Source organism: Pygocentrus nattereri, chromosome 17, assembly GCF_015220715.1.
Source record: "Pygocentrus nattereri isolate fPygNat1 chromosome 17, fPygNat1.pri, whole genome shotgun sequence".
Classification (NCBI taxonomy): Eukaryota; Metazoa; Chordata; class Actinopteri; order Characiformes; family Serrasalmidae; genus Pygocentrus; species Pygocentrus nattereri.
Window position 1 is genome coordinate 14,130,041 of NC_051227.1, and position 12,802 is coordinate 14,142,842.

The 12,802-nt window shown below is 41.1% G+C and overlaps 1 protein-coding gene across 2 annotated transcripts in view; it reads left to right on the top strand.

Annotated features, from left to right (window-relative positions):
- The window catches only part of tox (thymocyte selection-associated high mobility group box), a 127,190-nt gene that overhangs the window by 112,233 nt on the left and 2,155 nt on the right, over positions 1 to 12,802 (top strand). For both annotated transcript variants that reach the window (XM_017706335.2, XM_017706336.2), the window contains exon 9: positions 12,375 to 12,520. In XM_017706335.2, coding sequence (XP_017561824.1) covers positions 12,375 to 12,520 — 146 coding nt within the window. The remainder of the gene's footprint in view (positions 1 to 12,374; positions 12,521 to 12,802) is intronic.

A 12,802-nucleotide genomic window follows, 5' to 3' on the forward strand; every position in this document is an offset into this window, starting at 1 on the left:
CAGTGCAGACCAGTGTGTTAGTGTTTTACAGTGCAGTACAGTGTGTTAGTGTTTTACTGTGCAGTACAGTGTGTTAGTGTTCTATAGTGCAGTACAGTGTGTTAGTGTTCAACAGTGCAGTACAGTGTGTTAGTGTTCTACAGTGCAGAGCAGTGTGTTAGTGTTCTACAGTGCAGTACAGTGTGTTAGTGTTTTACAGTGCAGACCAGTGTGTTAGTGTTTTACAGTGCAGACCAGTGTATTAGTGTTTTACTGTGCAGTACAGTGTGTTAGTGTTCTATAGTGCAGTACAGTGTGTTAGTGTTCAACAGTGCAGTACAGTGTGTTAGTGTTCTACAGTGCAGAGCAGTGTGTTAGTGTTCTACAGTGCAGTACAGTGTGTTAGTGTTTTACAGTGCAGACCAGTGTGTTAGTGTTTTACAGTGCAGACCAGTGTATTAGTGTTTTACTGTGCAGTACAGTGTGTTAGTGTTTTACAGTGCAGTACAGTGTGTTAGTGTTTTACTGTGCAGTACAGTGTGTTAGTGTTCTATAGTGCAGTACAGTGTGTTAGTGTTCAACAGTGCAGTACAGTGTGTTAGTGTTCTACAGTGCAGAGCAGTGTGTTAGTGTTCTACAGTGCAGTACAGTGTGTTAGTGTTTTACAGTGCAGACCAGTGTGTTAGTGTTTTACAGTGCAGTACAGTGTGTTAGTGTTTTACTGTGCAGTACAGTGTGTTAGTGTTCTATAGTGCAGTACAGTGTGTTAGTGTTCAACAGTGCAGTACAGTGTGTTAGTGTTCTACAGTGCAGAGCAGTGTGTTAGTGTTCTACAGTGCAGTACAGTGTGTTAGTGTTTTACAGTGCAGACCAGTGTGTTAGTGTTTTACAGTGCAGACCAGTGTATTAGTGTTTTACTGTGCAGTACAGTGTGTTAGTGTTTTACAGTGCAGTACAGTGTGTTAGTGTTCTACAGTGCAGTACAGTGTGTTAGTGTTTTACTGTGCAGTACAGTGTGTTAGTGTTTTACAGTGCAGAGCAGTGTGTTAGTGTTTTACTGTGCAGTACAGTGTGTTAGTGTTGTACAGTGCAGTACAGTGTGTTAGTGTTTTACAGTGCAGTACAGTGTGTTAGTGTTTTACAGTGCAGACCAGTGTGTTAGTGTTCTACAGTGCAGTACAGTGTGTTAGTGTTTTACTGTGCAGTACAGTGTGTTAGTGTTGTTACAGTGCAGTACAGTGTGTTAGTGTTCTACAGTGCAGTACAGTGTGTTAGTGTTTTACAGTGCAGTACAGTGTGTTAGTGTTTTACTGTGCAGTACAGTGTGTTAGTGTTTTACTGTGCAGTACAGTGTGTTAGTGTTTTACAGTGCAGAGCAGTGTGTTAGTGTTTTACAGTGCAGTACAGTGTGTTAGTGTTTTACTGTGCAGATCAGTGTGTTAGTGTTTTACTGTGCAGTACAGTGTGTTAGTGTTTTACTGTGCAGTACAGTGTGTTAGTGTTTTACTGTGCAGAGCAGTGTGTTAGTGTTTTACTGTGCAGTACAGTGTGTTAGTGTTTTACAGTGCAGACCAGTGTGTTAGTGTTCTACAGTGCAGTACAGTGTGTTAGTGTTTTACTGTGCAGTACAGTGTGTTAGTGTTGTACAGTGCAGTACAGTGTGTTAGTGTTTTACTGTGCAGTACAGTGTGTTAGTGTTTTACAGTGCAGAGCAGTGTGTTAGTGTTTTACTGTGCAGTACAGTGTGTTAGTGTTTTACTGTGCAGTACAGTGTGTTAGTGTTGTACAGTGCAGTACAGTGTGTTAGTGTTTTACTGTGCAGTACAGTGTGTTAGTGTTTTACTGTGCAGTACAGTGTGTTAGTGTTTTACAGTGCAGAGCAGTGTGTTAGTGTTTTACTGTGCAGTACAGTGTGTTAGTTTTTTACTGTGCAGTACAGTGTGTTAGTGTTTTACTGTGCAGACCAGTGTGTTAGTGTTTTACAGTGCAGACCAGTGTGTTAGTGTTTTACAGTGCAGTACAGTGTGTTAGTGTTTTACAGTGCAGTACAGTGTGTTAGTGTTTTACAGTGCAGTACAGTGTGTTAGTGTTTTACAGTGCAGACCAGTGTGTTAGTGTTTTACAGTGCAGACCAGTGTGTTTGTGTTTTACAGTGCAGTACAGTGTGTTAGTGTTTTACAGTGCAGAGCAGTGTGTTAGTGTTTTACAGTGCAGTACAGTGTGTTAGTGTTTTACAGTGCAGTACAGTGTGTTAGTGTTTTACAGTGCAGACCAGTGTGTTAGTGTTTTACTGTGCAGTACAGTGTGTTAGTGTTTTACAGTGCAGACCAGTGTGTTAGTGTTTTACTGTGCAGTACAGTGTGTTAGTGTTTTACAGTGCAGTACAGTGTGTTAGTGTTTTACTGTGCAGTACAGTGTGTTAGTGTTCTACAGTGCAGACCAGTGTGTTAGTGTTTTACAGTGCAGTACAGTGTGTTAGTGTTTTACAGTGCAGACCAGTGTGTTAGTGTTCTACAGTGCAGTACAGTGTGTTAGTGTTTTACTGTGCAGTACAGTGTGTTAGTGTTTTACTGTGCAGAGCAGTGTGTTAGTGTTTTACTGTGCAGTACAGTGTGTTAGTGTTTTACAGTGCAGACCAGTGCGTTAGTGTTCAACAGTGCAGTGCAGTGCGTTAGTGTTTTACAGTGCAGTACAGTGTGTTAGTGTTTTACTGTGCAGTACAGTGTGTTAGTGTTTTACTGTGCAGTACAGTGTGTTAGTGTTGTTACAGTGCAGACCAGTGTGTTAGTGTTCTACAGTGCAGACCAGTGTGTTAGTGTTTTACAGTGCAGACCAGTGTGTTAGTGTTTTACAGTGCAGTACAGTGTGTTAGTGTTTTACAGTGCAGTACAGTGTGTTAGTGTTCTACAGTGCAGACCAGTGTGTTAGTGTTTTACTGTGCAGTACAGTGTGTTAGTGTTTTACAGTGCAGACCAGTGTGTTAGTGTTCAACAGTGCAGTACAGTGTATTAGTGTTTTACAGTGCAGAGCAGTGTGTTAGTGTTCTACAGTGCAGACCAGTGTGTTAGTGTTCTACAGTGCAGTACAGTGTGTTAGTGTTTTACAGTGCAGACCAGTGTGTTAGTGTTCTACAGTGCAGACCAGTGTGTTAGTGTTTTACTGTGCAGTACAGTGTGTTAGTGTTTTACAGTGCAGACCAGTGTGTTAGTGTTTTACTGTGCAGTACAGTGCGTTAGTGTTCAACAGTGCAGTACAGTGTGTTAGTGTTTTACAGTGCAGAGCAGTGTGTTAGTGTTTTACAGTGCAGTACAGTGTGTTAGTGTTTTACAGTGCAGACCAGTGTGTTAGTGTTTTACTGTGCAGTACAGTGTGTTAGTGTTCTACAGTGCAGACCAGTGTGTTAGTGTTCTACAGTGCAGTACAGTGTGTTAGTGTTTTACAGTACAGTACAGTGTGTTAGTGTTTTACAGTGCAGACCAGTGTGTTAGTGTTTTACAGTGCAGTACAGTGTGTTAGTGTTTTACAGTGCAGACCAGTGTGTTAGTGTTTTACAGTGCAGTACAGTGTGTTAGTGTTTTACAGTGCAGTACAGTGTGTTAGTGTTTTACAGTGCAGTACAGTGTGTTAGTGTTTTACAGTGCAGTACAGTGTGTTAGTGTTTTACAGTGCAGACCAGTGTGTTAGTGTTTTACAGTGCAGACCAGTGTGTTAGTGTTCTACAGTGCAGACCAGTGTGTTAGTGTTCTACAGTGCAGATCAGTGTGTTAGTGTTTTACAGTGCAGACCAGTGTGTTAGTGTTCTACAGTGCAGATCAGTGTGTTAGTGTTTTACAGTGCAGTACAGTGTGTTAGTGTTTTACTGTGCAGTACAGTGTGTTAGTGTTCTACTGTGCAGTACAGTGTGTTAGTGTTTTACAGTGCAGACCAGTGTGTTAGTGTTTTACAGTGCAGTACAGTGTGTTAGTGTTTTACTGTGCAGTACAGTGTGTTAGTGTTCTATAGTGCAGTACAGTGTGTTAGTGTTCAACAGTGCAGTACAGTGTGTTAGTGTTCTACAGTGCAGAGCAGTGTGTTAGTGTTCTACAGTGCAGTACAGTGTGTTAGTGTTCTACAGTGCAGTACAGTGTGTTAGTGTTTTACAGTGCAGACCAGTGTGTTAGTGTTTTACAGTGCAGACCAGTGTATTAGTGTTTTACTGTGCAGTACAGTGTGTTAGTGTTTTACAGTGCAGTACAGTGTGTTAGTGTTCTACAGTGCAGTACAGTGTGTTAGTGTTTTACTGTGCAGTACAGTGTGTTAGTGTTTTACAGTGCAGAGCAGTGTGTTAGTGTTTTACTGTGCAGTACAGTGTGTTAGTGTTGTACAGTGCAGTACAGTGTGTTAGTGTTTTACAGTGCAGTACAGTGTGTTAGTGTTCTACAGTGCAGTACAGTGTGTTAGTGTTTTACAGTGCAGACCAGTGTGTTAGTGTTCTACAGTGCAGTACAGTGTGTTAGTGTTCTACAGTGCAGTACAGTGTGTTAGTGTTTTACAGTGCAGTACAGTGTGTTAGTGTTCTACAGTGCAGTACAGTGTGTTAGTGTTTTACTGTGCAGTACAGTGTGTTAGTGTTGTTACAGTGCAGTACAGTGTGTTAGTGTTCTACAGTGCAGTACAGTGTGTTAGTGTTTTACAGTGCAGTACAGTGTGTTAGTGTTTTACTGTGCAGTACAGTGTGTTAGTGTTTTACTGTGCAGTACAGTGTGTTAGTGTTTTACAGTGCAGAGCAGTGTGTTAGTGTTTTACAGTGCAGTACAGTGCGTTAGTGTTTTACTGTGCAGTACAGTGTGTTAGTGTTTTACTGTGCAGATCAGTGTGTTAGTGTTTTACTGTGCAGTACAGTGTGTTAGTGTTTTACTGTGCAGTACAGTGTGTTAGTGTTTTACAGTGCAGAGCAGTGTGTTAGTGTTTTACTGTGCAGTACAGTGTGTTAGTGTTTTACAGTGCAGACCAGTGTGTTAGTGTTCTACAGTGCAGTACAGTGTGTTAGTGTTTTACTGTGCAGTACAGTGTGTTAGTGTTGTACAGTGCAGTACAGTGTGTTAGTGTTTTACTGTGCAGTACAGTGTGTTAGTGTTTTACAGTGCAGATCAGTGTGTTAGTGTTTTACTGTGCAGTACAGTGTGTTAGTGTTGTACAGTGCAGTACAGTGTGTTAGTGTTTTACTGTGCAGTACAGTGTGTTAGTGTTTTACAGTGCAGAGCAGTGTGTTAGTGTTTTACTGTGCAGTACAGTGTGTTAGTGTTTTACTGTGCAGTACAGTGTGTTAGTGTTGTACAGTGCAGTACAGTGTGTTAGTTTTTTACTGTGCAGTACAGTGTGTTAGTGTTTTACTGTGCAGACCAGTGTGTTAGTGTTGTACAGTGCAGACCAGTGTGTTAGTGTTTTACAGTGCAGACCAGTGTGTTAGTGTTTTACAGTGCAGTACAGTGTATTAGTGTTTTACAGTGCAGTACAGTGTGTTAGTGTTTTACAGTGCAGACCAGTGTGTTAGTGTTTTACAGTGCAGACCAGTGTGTTTGTGTTTTACAGTGCAGTACAGTGTGTTAGTGTTTTACAGTGCAGAGCAGTGTGTTAGTGTTTTACAGTGCAGTACAGTGTGTTAGTGTTTTACAGTGCAGTACAGTGTGTTAGTGTTTTACAGTGCAGACCAGTGTGTTAGTGTTTTACTGTGCAGTACAGTGTGTTAGTGTTTTACAGTGCAGACCAGTGTGTTAGTGTTTTACTGTGCAGTACAGTGTGTTAGTGTTTTACAGTGCAGTACAGTGTGTTAGTGTTTTACTGTGCAGTACAGTGTGTTAGTGTTCTACAGTGCAGACCAGTGTGTTAGTGTTTTACAGTGCAGTACAGTGTGTTAGTGTTTTACAGTGCAGACCAGTGTGTTAGTGTTCTACAGTGCAGTACAGTGTGTTAGTGTTTTACTGTGCAGTACAGTGTGTTAGTGTTTTACTGTGCAGTACAGTGTGTTAGTGTTCTACAGTGCAGACCAGTGTGTTAGTGTTCAACAGTGCAGTACAGTGCGTTAGTGTTCAACAGTGCAGTGCAGTGTGTTAGTGTTCTACAGTGCAGTACAGTGTGTTAGTGTTTTACTGTGCAGTACAGTGTGTTAGTGTTTTACTGTGCAGTACAGTGTGTTAGTGTTGTTACAGTGCAGACCAGTGTGTTAGTGTTCTACAGTGCAGACCAGTGTGTTAGTGTTCTACAGTGCAGTACAGTGTGTTAGTGTTTTACAGTGCAGACCAGTGTGTTAGTGTTCTACAGTGCAGTACAGTGTGTTAGTGTTTTACAGTGCAGTACAGTGTGTTAGTGTTCTACAGTGCAGACCAGTGTGTTAGTGTTTTACTGTGCAGTACAGTGTGTTAGTGTTCTACAGTGCAGACCAGTGTGTTAGTGTTTTACAGTGCAGACCAGTGTGTTAGTGTTCAACAGTGCAGTACAGTGTATTAGTGTTTTACAGTGCAGAGCAGTGTGTTAGTGTTCTACAGTGCAGACCAGTGTGTTAGTGTTCTACAGTGCAGTACAGTGTGTTAGTGTTTTACAGTGCAGACCAGTGTGTTAGTGTTTTACTGTGCAGTACAGTGTGTTAGTGTTTTACAGTGCAGACCAGTGTGTTAGTGTTTTACAGTGCAGACCAGTGTGTTAGTGTTTTACTGTGCAGTACAGTGCGTTAGTGTTCAACAGTGCAGTACAGTGTGTTAGTGTTTTACAGTGCAGAGCAGTGTGTTAGTGTTTTACAGTGCAGTACAGTGTGTTAGTGTTTTACAGTGCAGACCAGTGTGTTAGTGTTTTACTGTGCAGTACAGTGTGTTAGTGTTCTACAGTGCAGTACAGTGTGTTAGTGTTTTACAGTGCAGACCAGTGTGTTAGTGTTCAACAGTGCAGTACAGTGTGTTAGTGTTTTACTGTGCAGTACAGTGTGTTAGTGTTCTACAGTGCAGTACAGTGCGTTAGTGTTCAACAGTGCAGTACAGTGTGTTAGTGTTTTACAGTGCAGTACAGTGTGTTAGTGTTTTACAGTGCAGACCAGTGTGTTAGTGTTCTACAGTGCAGACCAGTGTGTTAGTGTTTTACTGTGCAGTACAGTGTGTTAGTGTTTTACAGTGCAGACCAGTGTGTTAGTGTTTTACTGTGCAGTACAGTGCGTTAGTGTTCAACAGTGCAGTACAGTGTGTTAGTGTTTTACAGTGCAGAGCAGTGTGTTAGTGTTTTACAGTGCAGTACAGTGTGTTAGTGTTTTACAGTGCAGACCAGTGTGTTAGTGTTTTACTGTGCAGTACAGTGTGTTAGTGTTCTACAGTGCAGACCAGTGTGTTAGTGTTCTACAGTGCAGTACAGTGTGTTAGTGTTTTACTGTGCAGTACAGTGTGTTAGTGTTTTACAGTGCAGACCAGTGTGTTAGTGTTCAACAGTGCAGTACAGTGTGTTAGTGTTTTACTGTGCAGTACAGTGTGTTAGTGTTCTACAGTGCAGTACAGTGCGTTAGTGTTCAACAGTGCAGTACAGTGTGTTAGTGTTTTACAGCGCAGAGCAGTGTGTTAGTGTTTTACAGCGCAGTACAGTGTGTTAGTGTTTTACAGTGCAGACCAGTGAGTTAGTGTTTTACAGTGCAGAGCAGTGTGTTATTGTTTTACTGTGCAGTACAGTGTGTTAGTGTTCTACAGTGCAGACCAGTGTGTTAGTGTTTTACAGTGCAGTACAGTGTGTTAGTGTTCTACAGTGCAGACCAGTGTGTTAGTGTTTTACTGTGCAGTACAGTGTGTTAGTGTTTTACAGTGCAGACCAGTGTGTTAGTGTTCAACAGTGCAGTACAGTGTGTTAGTGTTCAACAGTGCAGTACAGTGTGTTAGTGTTTTACTGTGCAGTACAGTGTGTTAGTGTTCTACAGTGCAGTACAGTGCGTTAGTGTTCTACAGTGCAGATCAGTGTGTTAGTGTTTTACAGTGCAGTACAGTGTGTTAGTGTTCTACAGTGCAGTACAGTGCGTTAGTGTTCTACAGTGCAGATCAGTGTGTTAGTGTTTTACAGTGCAGTACAGTGTGTTAGTGTTTTACAGTGCAGACCAGTGTGTTAGTGTTTTACTGTGCAGTACAGTGTGTTAGTGTTTTACAGTGCAGACCAGTGTGTTAGTGTTTTACTGTGCAGTACAGTGCGTTAGTGTTTTACTGTGCAGTACAGTGTGTTAGTGTTTTACAGTGCAGACCAGTGTGTTAGTGTTTTACTGTGCAGTACAGTGCGTTAGTGTTTTACTGTGCAGTACAGTGTGTTAGTGTTCTACAGTGCAGACCAGTGTGTTAGTGTTTTACTGTGCAGTACAGTGTGTTAGTGTTCTACAGTGCAGTACAGTGTGTTAGTGTTTTACTGTGCAGTACAGTGTGTTAGTGTTTTACAGTGCAGACCAGTGTGTTAGTGTTTTACTGTGCAGTACAGTGTGTTAGTGTTTTACTGTGCAGTACAGTGCGTTAGTGTTTTACTGTGCAGTACAGTGTGTTAGTGTTCTACAGTGCAGTACAGTGTGTTAGTGTTCTACAGTGCAGTACAGTGTGTTAGTGTTTTACAGTGCAGACCAGTGTGTTAGTGTTTTACTGTGCAGTACAGTGTGTTAGTGTTTTACTGTGCAGTACAGTGCGTTAGTGTTTTACTGTGCAGTACAGTGTGTTAGTGTTCTACAGTGCAGACCAGTGTGTTAGTGTTTTACTGTGCAGTACAGTGCGTTAGTGTTCTACAGTGCAGAGCAGTTACATTTTGTTACCATGTGTTGCAGTGCATTACAGTGCCTTGTAGTATTTTGTGGCCTGTGTGTTTTATAATGTGCACATTATAATGTTTCACAGTGCATTATGCTGTGTGTTAGGTATTACAGTGTGTTACAAATGTGCTCAAATCAAATCAAATCACGTTTGTCACATCACATTTATAGGGGTGCAAGGTGACCGAAAATCTTAGGTGCATAGCCCGATGTGTGTGTGTGTGTGTGTGTGTGTGTGTGTGTGTGTGTGTGTGTGTGTGTGTGTGTGTGTGTTTGTTTTTGTGTGTGTGTGTGTGTGTGTATAAGAAGAAAAAAGAAATATATAAACACTGACTCTAAATATATACACATATACACATTACATGATGCATAATGACAGTGGATATTAGTGTTACAGCAGTTGTAACAAATGTAACAATTGGTTTGTATATTATAGTATGTTACACTATGTTAAGTACTATGGTGTTATTGGTTTGTGTGTTAGTGTGTCAGTGTTAGGTATTAAGCTGTGTTAGTGTGTTAGGCATTATAGTGCACTACAGTGAGTTTCAGTGTTAGTGTGTTACAGTGTGTTTGTGTTACAGCATATTACAGTGTATATTGGTGTGTTACACTCCATTACAGTGTATACTACAATGTGTTATATCATGTTATTGGTTTGTTTGTTAGTGCATCTCAGTGTGTTGGGTATTAGTGTGTTATGGTGTGTTACAGTGTGTTCTGTGTGTTACGGTGTGTTACATATTACGGTGCGCTACAGTGAGTTTCATTGTTAGTGTATTACAGTGTGTTGATGTGTTAGTGTATTACAATCTATATTATTGTGTTACATTCCGTTACAGTATATATTACAGTGTGTTATATCATGTTATTGGTTTATGTGTTAGTGCATCTCAGTATGTTAGGTATTACGGTGTGATAGTGTGTTACAGTGTGTTCTGTGTGTTACGGTGTGTTAGGTATAGTGCGCAACAGTTTCATTGTTAGTGTATTACAGTGTGTTGATGTGTTACAGTGTGATATTTCAGTTTGTTCACATCTGTTTTCAGCAAAGATGTTGACGCTGCTAATCGCTCAGAGAGAAACTCATATTTCCAGTTGAAAGTTCCCATGAAAAAAAAATCCAATTTGAATATGAAAGCCCATTGTTGTAAGTTTTCTCTTCCTGGGAATTCTGGGAAACATTGTGTTAAAAAGAGCAGCTTCTTGATTGAATTTCATGTGTTGGTTTTTATCGCCCCATGGCAGGCAAATGAACTGTTGCAGTGGATGATCAGAGTTATAAAGCGGGGCAGGGAAAAAAGTCTGTAATTTCCATGCAGATTATAATACGAATTTGTCTGAAGTCCAATTTTAGATTACCATGGGCTCCTTGTATGGCTGTGTCAATCTTTTGGAGGAGAGTAAGAACGCTTAAACTTGGCTTTTCTTCCTCTACGTTTTGGGAAAGGAGGGATGGGTGTGTGTGTGTGTGTGTGTGTGGAGGGGGATCTTAAACCCGTTTCACAGATCCGTCCTTTATGGAGGAGCTTTAAAATCCAAAGGGGAGTAATAATCCACGATTCATTTTTGCATATTTGTGGAGCGCAAACAAAAACGGGTGGCGGTTTGAGTTTTTTCGTAGCCGGCTGGGGGGAGGGGAGGGACACAAAAGGGCAGATGGAGTCTTTGTGTCAGAATGAAGGGGAAGAATTTGAGGAACACTCCATGAATAGGTAGAATCTCTGGAGGGGGAAGGATAAAAAAAGAGAAAAAGCTCAGCCACCTGCTGTCTTGCTCTTTCAGGCGAGATTCTCTTGTGTACCCGCGAGATTAACTTCCCTTTCACATGCACTCTTTCTTACGGAATAAGAACAGAGGGAAAAGTCTTCAAATTAGAATATCTGTGTCGTTTATTCGTTTATTTCACTCTATCCCCGGCACCCCCCCCCCCCCCCCCCCCCCCACCACCACCACCACCACCACCACCACCACCACACAGAATGCACTTGTGCACTAATGTTCAACTGATTCTGCTTCACCGTGTCCACTTCAGAACGCCGTGACGCAAATTGGACGAGATGTCTTTGCCCAGTTACCCAGTTTCAAAGTACAGAAACTTCTGGCTGCTACTGTTTTTAGCAGTGCAGTGCATGTGAGGATTAAGCTAAGCTAAAGAAGCTACAAAAAACTGTTTAAATTTAATTTGGGGCTAAACTATCACTGTCATATGACAGTGAATTCTTCTAAATGTTAGGATTTTCAATCCCACTTTATAAGAAATACACTGTACTTTCACTTGCTGGCCACTTTATTAGAAACACCTACTTTGTACTTTCACTCACTGGCCACTTTATTAGAAACACCTACCTTATAATTTCACTTGCTGGCCACTTTATTAGAAACACCCACCTTGTGCTTAAACTAACAGGCGACTTTATAAGAAACACCCTGTACTTTCACTTGCTGGCCACTTTATTAGAAACACCTACTTTGTACTTTCACTCACTGGCCACTTTATTAGAAACACCTACTTTGTACTTTCACTCACTGGCCACTTTATTAGAAACACCTACTTTGTACTTTCACTCACTGGCCACTTAATTAGAAACACTTTGTACTTTCACTTGCTGGCCACTTTATTAGAAACACCTACTTTGTACTTTCACTCACTGGCCACTATATTAGAAACACCTACCTTGTGCTTCCACTAACTGGCCACTTAATTAGAAACACCTACCTTATAATTTCACTTGCTGGCCACTTTATTAGAAACACCCACCTTGTGCTTCCACTAACAGGCGACTTTATAAGAAACACCCTGTACTTTCACTTGCTGGTCACTTTATTAGAAACACCTACTTTGTACTTTCACTCACTGGCCACTTAATTAGAAACACTTTGTACTTTCACTCACTGGCCACTTTATTAGAAACACCTACTTTGTACTTTCACTCACTGGCCACTTTATTAGAAACACCTACTTTGTACTTTCACTCACTGGCCACTTAATTAGAAACACTTTGTACTTTCACTTGCTGGCCACTTTATTAGAAACACCTACTTTGTACTTTCACTAACTGGCCACTTAATTAGAAACACTTTGTACTTTCACTAACTGGCCACTTAATTAGAAACACTTTGTACTTTCACTAACTGGCCACTTAATTAGAAACACTTTGTACTTTCACTAACTGGCCACTTTATTTGAAATGCCTTGTGCTTCCACTAACTGGCCACTTTATTAGAAACACCCACCTTATTCAAGATTGTTTAATCTAGGACTAGAAAACATGTTTATGTGTACCAGCATTAGCTTAGCTTACTATAACGTATTGCATAACTTAGCATACTGTATTAAACATGCAGTTAGAAATCTCATACGTTGCTATGAGAAATTAGCATTTTCACAGGGATTGCTTTTTTTCTTGTTTTTTGAAAGAATTTTGACATTCGTGTCCCAAATTGAATTCCCAGCTCTAATAGTCATGGTTTGCCACTGGAATCGTGACACCTGGAACAGCTAACTGATTTGAGGCTAAACTATCGCTGTCATATGGTGAATTCTTCCACCAACATTTTCAGTCCCAGTGCTGTCACTGTGCTAATCCTCTGCTGTTTTCCCTCTCAGGGCTTTCCCCTCCAGGCTGAATATCAGAGTATGATAAACGTCTCCTCAGCCGGACCGGGTCTGTCCCCCTCCATGGACTATCGCTCTGGCTGCAGGACCGGGCCTGGACAGGGTTTGGAGTGGACCCCAGATTACTGCGGAAACGGGTAAGACCCTACAGCCGGCTCCGTTCACTAATACAATACTTAGAGGCCAGATTACTTGAGCCTTTACTTTGTACCTACACTCTTTGTACACCTCTCCAAAAGTGATGTTGGGGTTTTGGCCTTTTACTCACCACTTTATCAGAAACACTTATATTGTACTTCAACTAACAGGGTTTTTTTTTTTTGAGAAACACATACATTTTACTTCCACTAACTGTCCACGCCTACCTTGTACGTTCACTCATTTATCAGAATTTCACATTTATCAGAATAACCTATGTT